The sequence below is a fragment of the Homalodisca vitripennis genome, chromosome 4 (assembly GCF_021130785.1).
Source record: "Homalodisca vitripennis isolate AUS2020 chromosome 4, UT_GWSS_2.1, whole genome shotgun sequence".
Classification (NCBI taxonomy): domain Eukaryota; kingdom Metazoa; phylum Arthropoda; class Insecta; order Hemiptera; family Cicadellidae; genus Homalodisca; species Homalodisca vitripennis.
The window spans coordinates 155,750,714-155,765,228 of record NC_060210.1 but is presented as its reverse complement, the minus strand read 5'-3'; the positions used below and the strand labels follow the sequence as shown (position 1 = coordinate 155,765,228).

General features: G+C 35.7%; 1 protein-coding gene across 8 annotated transcripts in view; it reads left to right on the top strand.

Annotated features, from left to right (window-relative positions):
* LOC124360360 overlaps positions 1 to 14,515 on the top strand; it is a 62,771-nt gene that overhangs the window by 28,891 nt on the left and 19,365 nt on the right. For all 8 annotated transcript variants that reach the window (XR_006922241.1, XM_046813917.1, XM_046813918.1 and 5 more), the window contains exons 2-3: positions 7,629 to 12,226; positions 13,288 to 13,764. Coding sequence is in view for 7 of the 8 variants with exons in the window: in XM_046813917.1 (XP_046669873.1) it covers positions 7,629 to 12,226; positions 13,288 to 13,764 (5,075 nt within the window). In the remaining variant the exon portion in view is untranslated. The remainder of the gene's footprint in view (positions 1 to 7,628; positions 12,227 to 13,287; positions 13,765 to 14,515) is intronic.

The window sequence follows — 14,515 nt, the reverse complement described above, 5'->3', positions numbered from 1 at the left end:
GAAGTGTGTTCTGTAGTTTGGCGTCACGTGAACTCAAAATCGGTACATTTTGATGTTGGAAGACAAGGTCGTAAATTAGAAACATTTCGTCTTTATTTAGTGAAAACAGTAAAAATGGCGGGAATTATTGGCGGAATCGGTGACTTCGACAACAGTGCAGAAACTTGGAATTCGTATGTTGAACGATTTGAATTATTCGTTGACTGTAACAGTATAGTGACGACAAAAAGGTTAGTACGTTATAACAGTCGTGGGTGTGAAAACGTACAGTTTGTTACGAGATTTATGTACGCCGGAAAAAACCTTCAGTTGAAAAAGTTTGATGAATTAGTGAAGTTAATTCAGGACCCATTGTACCCGAAGCCATCATTCATAGCTGAAAGGTACAAAATTCAGCAAAAGGAATCAACATGGAAGGAGAATCAGTCGCAGAAGTACATCGCCAGCCTCAAGAAATTGTCTGCATACTGCGAGTTTGGCGCATCCCTCAACGACTATCTCAGAGACAGACTGGTGAGCGGCATCAGGAGTGAGTCGACCAAGCAGAGGCTGTTGGGAGAGACCACCCTAACCTTCGACCAGGCTGTGAAAAATCGTCTGGCTCAGTGGAAGCGGCGGAGAAGAACTGCGGCGGGCATTGACAGTGAACGGCGGCAGCCGGGTCCAGCGGATGGCAGCGCATCACCACCCACATGTGAGAGTCGGGCGGCAGCGGTGGCAGCGCGAGCTACAACGCAAGGCACGAAGTCAAGGTGCAGTGTACGTGCTGTGGGCAGTGTGGTCACTATAGGAAGCAGTGCAAATTGTTTGGTGTTGTGTGTCACAAATGTGGTAAAAGAAATCACATATCTAAGGTATGTCGATCTACTGAAAATTAGTAAGTTACAGACAATCAGCTTTCGAAAGTTAAGAAAGGTATATCTTATCAGTCTAATTTTCAAAACAAGAAAAAACAAAGATTATAAGATACATAATTTTGTAAATGATAGTTCAGAACTGTCAGATTCAAATAATTCTAAGAATTATGTTCAGAGTGATGAAAATCTTGAGAGTTATGTCGAGGACATACAGAATGTATTTAAAGTAAATGAAACTCAACCGTAAAAGAATTAGAGTTGACCCAATTAAGATTAAAGTCTAGTGCCAAGGGTCGAGAAACCATATTTGAAGTTGATACTGGAGCTAGTGTCACAGTGTGTAGTGAGGATTTTTATGAAAATAATTTTAGTTCTTGTAAATTGTTAGAAACGACCTAACTTTGAGTTCGTACACTAATGAACCTATTATACTGTGGGCAAAGTTAATGTTGATGTTTGCTATGAGAAAAATACATAAATGCTAGATTTGTATGTGATTAGAGGAGGTTCACATCCTTTAATGGGTCGTGATTGGCTTAAAGTTACTGGGAGTTTGACATTTCGTTTAAAAATAACTTGTGTGTTATAAACAGACCTATAGATAACAAGGCTAATTTTACGAGACAATGACGTCCGAGCTAACTAATCAATTTCCAGAAGTGTTCACTGAGAAAACTAGGTCAGTATACAGGCGAACAGTAAAAACTAAATCTAAAAGAAAATGCTAGACCTAGGTATTTTAAGCCAAGACCGATACCATTCTCATTGAAAAGTAAGGCTAGAAAAAAGAACTACAACGCTTAGTTGACGAACAAGTGTTAATTCCAGTAAGCAGCTCGGAATGGGGAACGCCCATTGTACCAGTATTAAAAAGAACGGTGAAATTAGGCTATGTGGAGACTTTAAAGTTACTCTAAATCAGTATCTAGAAGTAGACAAGTACCCTATACCTAGAATAGAAGATTTATTTGCAAATTTACAGCATGGAGAACGTTTCTCTAAAATAGATCTTAGTCAAGCCTATATGCAATTAAAGTTAGACAGTGAGTCACAAAAATTATGTACAATTAGCACGCATAAGGGTCTTTTCTCATATTGTAGAATGCCTTATGGGAATCTCATCAGCCCCAGGCATATTTCAAAGAGTTATTGAACAATCTTTGCATTAATTTAGAAGGCATATCAGTGTTCATGGATGATATTCTTATCACCGCACCTAATAAACGAAACTCATGTAAGTAGGTTGCAAGAGGTTTGTAAACGCCTGAGTGAAAAAGGATTTAAAGTTAATTAGCTTATTTGGACCGAAAAAGGGTTTACCTGTTTCGCAGCAAGCCGATTACAAAGATACGCATTATTTTTAAGTGGATACAATTTTGATGTACAGTATGTAAGGTCAGAAAAAGCATGGTAACGCAGACGCATTATCACGCTTACCATTAAGCACTAAACACGTTGTAAATAATAACAATGAACCAAGGTGGAAAGGTACCTATTTACACTGTATCGCTGAAAGTTCAGTACCTTTAACTTTGAAGATGTAAAAGCTGAAACCCAAAATGATCCTATTATAAAACAAATACATAACTATGTGATGTACGGATGGCCAAAATTTTTTTGTCAGGAGAGGAATTAGGGAATTGTTACCTTATTTCCAAAGGAAGGACGAGCTAACAGTTGAGCATGGCATTGTTATGTGGGGATATAGAATTGTTGTTCCTAACAAGTTGCGTAGCTACATATTAAATGAGTTACACGCGAGTCACTTGGGAATTGTAAAAATGAAGTCAGTAGCAAGATCCTATATTTGGTGGCCAAATATAGATGAAAACATTGAAAGGCTAGCGAACAATTGCTCTTCCTGTCTTTTGGAAACGTTTCTAGTCCTAGTAAGAGTAAATTACATGTTTGGCACTATCCATCTATGCCATGGGAAAGATTGCATATTGATTACTTGGGTCCTTTCAAAGATAAGACCTACTTGGTAGTAATTGATGCTTACACTAAGTGGTTGGAGAGTATTTGAAGTAGGCTCTACTTCAGCTAAGCTAGCTATAGAAAGTTAAGAGAACTATTTTATAGATTTGGATTACCTGTCACTATCCATAGTGATAATGGACCACCATTTACCTCATTTGAATTTAAAAATTTCATGCAACTTAATGGTATAAGACATACATTTTCACCAGCTTTTCATCCTCAGTCTAATGGTCAGGCTGAGAACTCAGTTAAGTATGCTAAACTTAAAATAAGATTGGCTTTTCAAGAAAATATTGATTACTAAAGTAGCCTTGAATAGGATGTTATTTGATTACAGAAACTCCGTTCATAGCACTACTAACGAGACACCTGCCAAATTAATGTTTAAATAGACCACTAAGATGCAGGCTAGATTTACTCAGACCTAATATAGCCAGAACTGTGCAATTAAAACAGGACAAACAAAAGAATATTTTGGCGGTAGAAAAACGAGAATTCTATTTCCTAATCAATCTGTATTAGTGAGAGATTATCGCTCTAAAGACAAATGGATAGAGGGCATTGTAATTAAAACAGTTAAATAATGTGATGTATTCTGTTATGACAAAAAAACTGGTCTAATTTGGAGTAGACATATTGATCAGCTGATAGGACTACACAGTAGTATTGTTGACAGTGACAGTCAAATTCCACCATTCAGGACCGTACAGTTGCGGAGCGTGAGACAGGCGCTCAGTGTCCGCCAACTCCAAGCCAGTCAGAATTAGTAACACTGACCTCACTAGATCAGCTCCCTGATCATACAACAGATACCCAACTCGTATTAGGAAACCTGTAGAGAAAATTAAACTTGTAAATAACTTACAGTACTTAAGGGATGACATTTAATAATGATATGTGTTATTTATATTTATATGTGTTTATTATAATATTTATTATTACACTTGTATTGTTTAATTTATCTATGACTTGTGTGAATTCAATTTATTTTGAAATTTGGAAGGGAGGAAATAAATGTTAATTGTATTGAATTATAATAATAATTATTATACATATTATAAATTGTTACTGGCAAGTTAAAGCCACAGCCAAAGACCAACTGTATGATCTATGATGCTGTGACGTCATATGGGGGTGATTAGTTTGAATAAATGCCATTGGCTGTTCTCATCACGCCACCAGATCGTACCACCTACCACTTCCAGTGTCCTGCCCTTGTCTCTCTCTCTGTTACCCTCCAACCTTAACCGAGCACAGTCGATGATGTAAAACTAATTCAGTCTTTTATTCCGATTCCCGTAACCGTACACAACAAGAACTTGAGCGTAAATGACACTGTAAATATGCTTGGCGTTGTGCTGGACAGTAGTCTATATTTTTATGACCATGTGACGTGTGTTTCTCAGAGAGCACTGAGGCTCTGACAGGCATGTATATGCTGAGATCCATCCTTTCAGAGTCCGCTAAGCTGCGTTTTGTCCTATCTCTCGTGATGTCAATGTTTTTATTACTGTTTTCCTGTATACGGCAATAGCATATCAAAGGAAGACGCAGAAAGAATTCTAGAGTGCAAAACACGAATTCGATTTGTATACGGTATCTGTAGATGAGAACACGTATCAACCTTTCGAGATGCTGCAGGACTCATGACTATGGATGCCGTGTGTAGGATGCAGACTTGCTGCCTAATAAACAATGTGCTGTTCCAGCAGGAGTCGCGTTACCTGGCAGAAAAACTATGCAGTCACGGCGAGATCGTTTGCCGCAGCACTCGGAAAAATGACCAAATTCACTTCAATGAGTGTAGAGATATGAGATTTTAGAGATTGGTCGAGGGAGGGGGTTTCTCCACTTCGATTCAAAGTTGTGCGACGTTCTACTACGTCACCTTAAATTGCTCAAAGCTCGCCATTTTAAAGTTAAGGTCAAGAAACATCTATTTTCACTTTAGTAATCGTTTTTGTTTTGGTAATCTTCCCGAGTAAGTTTTAGCCTGTAAAATATATTCTATTGTGTCATTGACGTGAGTTATTATGAAAAACATACGTATCTGAACTGAACTCAACCATGGAAGATGGGGTGGTTCCCTTCAGAGCAGTTTCTGAAACAAATGTCCCAATGACTGCTGGGGGGCAAAGCATCAATGAAATACAGCAATAAATACTGGGGGATAATGAATAATGCTGAAGTATAGTTAAAGTCGATAACAAGAAGATGAAGATGTACGGCAAGTCCACATGAGTGAAGCGCCTAGTGCGTCCAGCACTGCACTGGAGCGTCTCAAGTTGTGCAGTGGAGTAGGACCCTCACGAGAAAACTCCGAGGAATCAGCCGAGTCTGCTCCTTAATGTAGTCGCCAAGTGTCGGGATGCCAAGGGAGCGCACCATGACAGTGTTCCGAACAAAGGAAGAGGTTCCAGATAGGAAACGGACAGCCCTGTGTTGAAATTATTCGAGCTGTTTCCTGGGGGTAGCGGCTAGCTAGTTGTATACCACACAGGGCCGGAGTAGGTGTTGTATGGCCGTATGATCGAGGTATAAAGGAGCAGCTTGGTGGAGGTGGTAAACGGTGGAGATCGGCGAAGAAGTGGAGCAAGAGACATGTGAGCAGCCCGGCCAATCTGGATTCTGCGGGTTGCAGCAACCTTTGTCGAGAGCCGCTTGGTCAGCACCATCCCGAGGTGCCTTGTCGTCGTAGTCCATCGGAGTCTGTCACCCTGGATAGTAAGGACTTCCCGAAGAACCGAACCATAGTCCTTCCAGGTGAAGCATATCACCTCACATTTGTCCGTGTTGATCTTGATTCTACAACAAGTGAACCACGAAGACAGCAGATCTATTTGACGCTACCAGATCGACTGGACCATAAAGAGGGCGTCTGCGTAGAGGGCCGCGAAGGTCATTGACGACAAAGGCATGTCATTGGTATACCGCAAAAACAGGATTGTCCAAGAACTGATCTTTGTGACACACTAGCAGTCACTGGTCATACGGAGGAAGTGCACGTCCTAACAGAGACCGATCCAGCATCCAATAAGGAAGGAGCGAAGCAGTCCGAACTGACGTGGCAGAGTACTGCGAGACAACTTGTATAGGAGACCTTCGTGCCACACTCTGTCTAAAGCCTTACTTAAGTCCAGGCTAACTGCAGTGGTGAAGAGACAGTTATTAAAGTTGTCAACAAGTGCAGTGACAAGGGAGCTGTTTAAGGGCTGCAGAACCAAGATTATCGGGACCAGCAGCTTTCCGAGGACGCAGCCTGGAGACGGAGGCGGCAACTTTAGCAAGAGTGGCGGTTGGAAGTTCACCGACGTCTATAATGATTAATCATTATACTATTAAGTTTTTTGTCCTTTAAAAATAAGCATGTTATAGTATTTATTAGCATAATCATTACATTATAACATTCAACAAGTTATTTACTATTTGAACTATTGCTTATATGAACATTAGATATGTTCAGCACTTTAATGTACTGATTTTTAACATTCTCACATATAAAAAATGAATAAAATATAATCAAAATAAAATATATTCTCAGACACTGTTAATAGTAGATGAAAGGTAAAAATCATTTCTGGCCCATGTCTGTTACAATGTGAACATTTAAAACCATACAAACTGTATTTAAACAGGCATTAATTTCTCCTAATCTGTAGCCAGTGACAAACCACTGATACCAAACTATGCATGTTATATTGTCAAACCAATAAAGACATTTACTTGACTTTTTCCCTCTCATAAAATAAATAAATGAAATTTAAATATAGTATATACTATATATCCCATTATGCATTAGACACCATATTGAACGCCCTTTCAAAACTAAAATAAAGTGTGGCAAGAAAATTTAAATCATCCCACTTACTTGTTTGCTTCACACTAAAAATGTAATTAAATAACAAAAATACGTTTACATTTGTACTATCAGTATAATTTAATATTAAAACCTTTGAAAACATAGAAATATTATTTTGAAATGCATTGTTGAATCAAGATTTTAGATTATTACATCAATATTCTAAAAAGTTCATTACATTATCAAGATTTAATATTTAGTAAATTTATTTATAAACTACAAAATGATGTTAGTAATGATACAAACAAACAATGATACAAAATTATGTTAGTAAATATAGAAATGTTTAGAAAATTAAATTTACTACTCAATTTTTTTCTTTATTTATAATAGGAAATATATTTACTCATGTACTCAAATAGTTTGTGAAAACTGTGAGCAAACTAACGGATTATTTTCTTGCTACTAATGTTCTAGTATTTAAAAGTATGAATTATAGTTATCATATTATATAGTATTTTTCATAATATATATTAAGTTCAGATTAGTAGGATTTGATTAGTTTCCAATTGTGTCCTATAGTGTATTGTTCTAATATTTCTCCCCCAGAACTAATCATATTCTCTAGCATATATATATATATATATACAAATATTTCTCGTTGTTATTTAAATAATGAATGGCATTCTCTGCCTAGAACTTATGTTTAAAATGTTGTATTTATCTATTGAACATGTAAACAATTGATTTTCTGTTTTCTTTCTGTTTTAAACAGTGTATTGATATTTATAAATATAGATAATGTCCTATGATGGTAGTATTGTTTAAGTTGCAAATGAAATTAACCTTAATAAACTTACAAATGTGTGTACTGTCACAATTTTGACAAACCCTACACTTAATGTTTCATTACATTTTGTTTCATTATTTTCAAATGTTTCTCAATTTTATAGTTTGAAATACATTTACTAACAAACTGCTTATTTTTTCAGTGAGAAAAGAGACAGACCGAAAGCACCAACACTAGAGATGGGAACAGGAAACAAACTCAATGGGCAGTCAGCTCCTAAGATGGGTCTTCCTTATAGACGCTACTCAGTACCTGAAACCGTGATGAGAAAGTACTCTCTGAGTCGAGCGCAGACTTCAGCGTCTGATGTCGTAACAGTGCCCACACCATCAGTGCCCAGCATCGGCACCAGCCAAGACAGTGGGGGTACAAACACAAAGCGAATGTCCCACAAGGCCTGCCAGACCACCCCACCTGATAGCTTTGACTGTACCAAGACTAGTGTTGATAACATTCAACTTCCACACGGTCAGGAAGTAGCCATCCCTACTGTCAATATTATCCCTTCAGTTGATTTCAGTACAAAATTAGAAAATGAAGAAGTATTTTCAAAACATAGTTCAAATTCCAATGAGTTTAGCCAAAGTGAGGAAATTTCAGATAGCCATGGTTGTGTAAGCCAAGTGTACAGAAGTGAAATCAGTCTACCTGGTGCAGTTGCAGAGACGTCAATGTTCCTTACTGTTCCAGAACTTTTATTAGATCCTCATGACTGTCCAAAAGTTAACAGCGATGAAGAGGATTTTAATAGTGCCACTGTACAATTTCATGACACCAAAAATATTTGTGGGGTTGAGTCAGATGAGAAAAGGTATTTAGATATAAGTGAAATTTTAAATGATGAGAACTTCAAAAAAATGTTATCGCAACAAACAAAAGAGCAAAGGAAAAGTTTTCTTCAATCCAAATCTAAATCAGTCCCAGAATCCTCAGAACCTCCACAAAGAATAAATCGAAGTGGATCGGCGGGAGGAGAAACTCACACTGATGTAATGGTCAGTGCAGAAGATCGAAATAGTGACGACATATCTGTAGAAGGGACCCCAACGCCAGCCCTCACTTGTCACACATTTGACTCCCAAAGAAACACAAGTGAGTGTTACATAACTGACTGTGATATGTGCACAGCAGAGGGCAGAAAGTGTTGCAGTCTGGATGATTCCGGATCACAATCTTGTAGTTTCACCAGTCCCGAAATGATTACAACAAATGAACTAAAATCCTCGTCTGATTACACTACCAGCTCGATGACTCTTGATCAAACTGTAAGCGACCGAACAATATCCACTCAAGACTCTACAGTCAGTTTGACATCAATAACACCAGAAAGTGGAGAATCCAAAGGAAACATCAACATTTCACCTATTTTAGTAATAAACTCTGAGACAATAATAGTAGATACAATATCTCCTAGAAACAAAACAAAAGATAGAGAGATATTTCATCCTTCTGAATCAAGTCCAAGTGATAGTTCCAAATCTGATTCCCAACCAGCTGAATTACATTTCTCTGATTCATTTCCAGCCATAATAAGCTGTGAAAGTGCTATTGTATCCAAAATACAAGATAATAATTTACTGAAATGTGAAAAGTTAGACGGTATTGAAAGAAATAATGAACTATTGACCATAACTGAAACTAAAAGTGTACTTGAAGAGCCTATATATCCTGAGTTGAACAATAATGAAATTGATGTTATAAAAGAATCAAATGAAGAAGAGGAACCACAGCCAACTGAAAATTTAGAGCACTCAAGCACAAAAGATAATAAAGAAACTGAAACAAAAGGAGAGGTAGTAGGAAATTATTCTACAAATTATTTATATTTAACAGAAGAAGACTCTGGAACTAACTCAGATCAAATTGAAGCACAACGAGAGGTAAAAGGAAATTATGCAACAAATTATTTATATCTAACAGAGGAAGAATCAGGAACTAATCCTGAAGAAATTGAAGCTCATCGGGCAATAAAAGGAAATTATACAACAAATTATTTATATCTAACAGAGGATGAATCAGGTGTTAACCCCGACTCTTTAGAAATCAGCAGAAAGGAATCTAATGTAACAAAACAATCCGAAGATGACTTTGAAATGGATTCCCTTGCAATAAATGAGTCCACTGAAGAGGATTCAAATCTTCTTGAAAATTTAGGATTTTGTGAAGATTTATCAAAAATTCAGTATCCACCAAATATTAATGCTGTCATAGATGCACCAAAAAATGAGCCCAGTGATACAAATGTACAAGAAAAATTTTATGGCAATACTACCTATGAACTGCTTTTGAAAGACAATGTTGACAATAAAGCTAATTTCATGGGTAATGTGATGCCGGCAGTAGAAGATAAAGGAACTCCACTTAAATGTAATAATTTGTTTGACAAACCTTTCCAAGGTTCAAAAACAAAACTTTGTTCAGACACACCTGATATTTTGGATGAAACAAAACCAGAAGACAATGATATTCTTGATGAAAAGGATAATATCAGATTATTTTCTGACTCAGAAACTACAATGGGATCTGTAGCCGGAGGAACATACTGGGAGCTGCCTGGAAAAGAACTTGTCATACCTAGATTTTCCGCTTTGCCTCGGACACTTTCCATGATTGTTAATACATCATCTTTGGATTGTTCCAGTGACAGTGATCTTAGTTTGGCAGATAGTCTGGAAGATAATAAAAGTGATGACAAATCAAAAGGACTAAAATTGTATAATAAATATGATAATCGTTTGGTTAGAGGTGACATCATAGCATTACTCCCTGAGGAAACTGGATGTTCTAAAAAATCATCAAAAGAACCACAAGCTTATTTTTTATCCCTGACAGGAGAAGAAGGCAAAATAGAAGTAAAACAAATTCCAGAGGAATTAAAACAAAAACTTTTAAAACGGAGTAAAGAGGCAAAAAGGCGATCTGAGCATTCACTAAATAGCGCAAAAAAATGTAAGGGTAAACACTGTTCTAAGAAAAGTAGGAAATATCATAATCATCGCTGTACATCTACTATAGAATTCTCACCGAATAATAGTTATCAAAATACAGAACATTCTGAATCAACAGATAAAATATCTAAATGTACTCAGTGGGAGGATTTTGGTTCAAGCAAAGACTCATCCGACACTTTGGTCCCATCAGATTTTTCAGAAAGAGATAAGGATACAGTGTATGATGGAGAAGAATACAAAACAAAAGAAACAGCAACATCTCCTTACATGTGTGACCTATTACAAAGCCACCAACAGAACACTCTTACTGATTGGCTTGAAACTATAAATAATAGATCCACAGATTTAGAAGATAGTAAAGTTTCCAACGTGCATAGAAATCTCAATAAAAATTCTAAATTATGTGATAATCAGAATACTACAAGTGGTATGTCTGAGGCCTCCAAACATGTAAGCAAAGGGATTCAATGTAAAAATATGCCTCACATTGATTCTGCACTTGATGAAGAGATATCCCAAATACTGACTGAAACGTTGAAAGGTGACATGGAAAACCAAGAAAAAGAAGAGCAATGTAAATTTAAATGTATTGAGCATCAAGTTCCTTGGTCCAAACATATTGAAACTCAAGTTTCTGAAACAGATTTTTATGGGAAAAATATCTGTGACAATTATTACGAGAGTATGCAAGGTACAAATATGGACATTGACAATGATTATCCAATAAAATCTAAATCGGTACAAACAGTTGATGGAACAGTAAAACAAATTGATCTAGAAAAAGAGCACAAAAATAACTGTTCACTAACATACACTATGCAACATAATGAGTCAAACAAAATTAAACTGAACTTAAGTGGCTCCTTGAATGACAAATGTGATGTATTCGATCTAAACAATAAATGTTTAAATGACATTGTCGAAAACACTGAACGATGCAAAACCCCCATTCTAGGTGAAAGGGCTTCAAGCAAAAATGAAAATATGGAAAAGCAGCAAGAAAAAATCTTTGTTAATAAGCCTACTGCAAAGTTCAACTTGAAAACTACACCAACACGACGACCAGGCAACTTGAGTAGTAGATTTAGACAAAAGTTTGAAGTAATACCAGAAGAAAAAAGTGGTTCAATGGATTCTTCCAATGATGAAAGAAAATCACCATTACCAACAAGAAATAGAAGAGCTTCTATGCCCTCAGAAATGATAATGGCAGATATAGGAGGGCACAATGAAAACAAAAGTAGTGACAGCAGTACAAGTAGTAGTATCGACAAACAAGAAAGTGAAGAGTGTGACCACATCCGCAATGTTCAGACATCTCAAAATGAAGGCAATGACTACCACAGGCGACACACTATACATGGAAATTTAACCTCAAGACATACAAAAATGGATTCATCAAACACCTCATTTGAGAAAAACGAGCAATCAAGACGACACACTATTCACGGGAGCTTAGCTCTTAATTCCAAAAATGAATCCATGATTAAACAGTTGAATTTACTAGGAGGGACATTACTAAAAGGAAGAGTTTTTGGAAAACAGTCTGGGGTAATGTTTGGAAGATTTCGGCCAATAAATGAAGAAACACAAGTGCAAAAAGATGAACGATCCCTTGTAGAAGAACACTTAGAACGTCTAAGGAGAGAGTCATCAAAAGGGAGAGAGGCATTAGCAGTAGCTAAAACTGAAGAACAAGAAGAATTAGTGACACTTTCAAAAGGATGGATTAACTTTTATTTGTTAAGAGATAGCCAAGATTTGGGATCAGATGGCAGCATTGATGAAGGTATGTTGCAGCAGTTCATTATTAGTTTTTCTGTATTGATAGACAGATATTTTAATAGACAAATGATAATGTATTTCATTATTAAAATAAATCCAATAGATAATAATATTTCTGGCTCACATTAAAACAAAAGAAAACAAATACAGATAAAAACTTGAGATATTACAGCCTTATTTTTTTAAACTTATTGTCAGTGAAACATGTGCAAAATGATGTACCAGTAGCTCATTTAATATCCTGAATGCAAAAACTTATATCTTTGTTATTACTCTGTCCAGTCAAATTCAAATCTTTATTTGTCATTAGGCTATATTACAAGCAATAGACATTGTCATTGTCATACTAATACTAAATATACTATGCAGTATACAAATTGTCATAACTACAATAATGATAAAAATCTTCAATAGAATATGGTGCAGTCCTCACCAAAAAACTTGTAATTATTGTTTTGAATACATTAATACTTAATTTTTTTACATATTCAGGTAAACTATTATACAATTTAATTTGCATATATTTATGACTGTTTATCACTTTTTGGAGTCTGGTACTTGGTAAATTAAGATTATCACAATTCCTAGTATAGTGGCTATGATACACATTGCGCTCAACAAAATCAGATAAATGTTTTTTAACATATAATAAATTACACAATATATACAAGCTAGGTACAGTTAAAATCTTAAAACTAATAAAATATGGCTTACAACTTTCTATCTGACTTATACCAGCCATAACTCGAATTGCCCTTTTTTGGCATAAAAATACATCGTTAGCTCCAGGACTATTTCCCCATAAAGTCTTAGAAGATTGAATATAAAACTGGACTATGATTACAGTTCGGTTTTTCTCTGATTTCTCTTAAACAAAAGCATCTGAGGAAGGAAAAAGATTTTTGATTATATTAAAAACACATACTAAAACTATGTTACTGTGCTGTGTATAATGTTCCACTTTTATTATTTGAATAAAATTACTTTATTGTATTTAAAATATAAACAGTACCCCCTATAAACAGGATGTATATACTGAAGCCACTTTTATATTTCTGGTTGTAGGTTCCCAAGACTTGGCCAATGAGGATAAGTCTCGGCGAGCCCCTCCATCGATGAAGACTGTGACCGTAGTCAGTAAACCCGAGGAGGAGTTACGACACCAGTACACAGTACAGATTAATGCTTCTCCTGAGACTGGCAAACTACCAGACCTCAGCAGCCAGCATCATAAAAACTTCAAAACTCCATCCGTCAGTCCGGAGCTTATTCTACCGGATATCACACCTACTTCTTCACCCCCGACAAGCCCACTGTTACCTGAGATCCCAATATCCATAAAATCCGAACTTCCTCAGATACACTCTAAAAGGCAAGACAAGACAAAAAGAAGTACCAATGACAAATTCAAATCTAATAATAAAAAACCTGCAGAGAAGCCTGACAAAAAAGAAAAGATTCAAACCGGTGAAACAGACCTTCGTTATTTGAAACTATCTTCGATGAAACAGGAACTCCAGACTGAAAAGACATATTATGCAAGTAAGAAAACTTATTTTATAATAACAATTACTTTTGAAAAATATAGCGATCATCTCACAATTAAAGGGCCAACACTGTGTGTTTTATAGTCACTGAACTCATAGTACGCTTAAGCAGACTATGCTGAGTGTATATTGAGTTTCCAAGTCTTACCACACAAAATAATAACAATAATAATAATTTTATTCCCAAAAAAATATTCTTACAATTTTTGCACAATACGTACCGATACAATAATTAATTTTTATAACATACCATACTTAACATTTTATATAGATATAAAAACACTCACAAACACACATATGCACCCAATTACAATACTTACACTTGCAATAAATAGATAAAAACTAAATACTAAATCTAAGTACTAAATAAAATAAAACTAAATAAAAATACTTTTGAGTATGAGTACATAAGATTAATCAACATACTAAACAAAACAAAAGGCTAAAGAGCATGTTTGGATAAAAATAATTATATCAAAGATTGTACAAAAAGTTATTTAAGTTCTAATACCAATGGGAAAAAGTTATCCAAGGCAAAAGCCTGTTTGGAGATACTTTCATTTATTTAAAAAAGAGATCTTAATAACAGCAGCTACCTAATATTTACTAGTTAATTATTATAAACTTGAGTTCCTATAAAAAATATTAAAAATTTTGTTATTTATACACAATAACATATTTTAAGCCTGTAAAAACGATAATTGTGGTTTCTACGAATAATTCACCCTGAATTAATAATTTAGTTT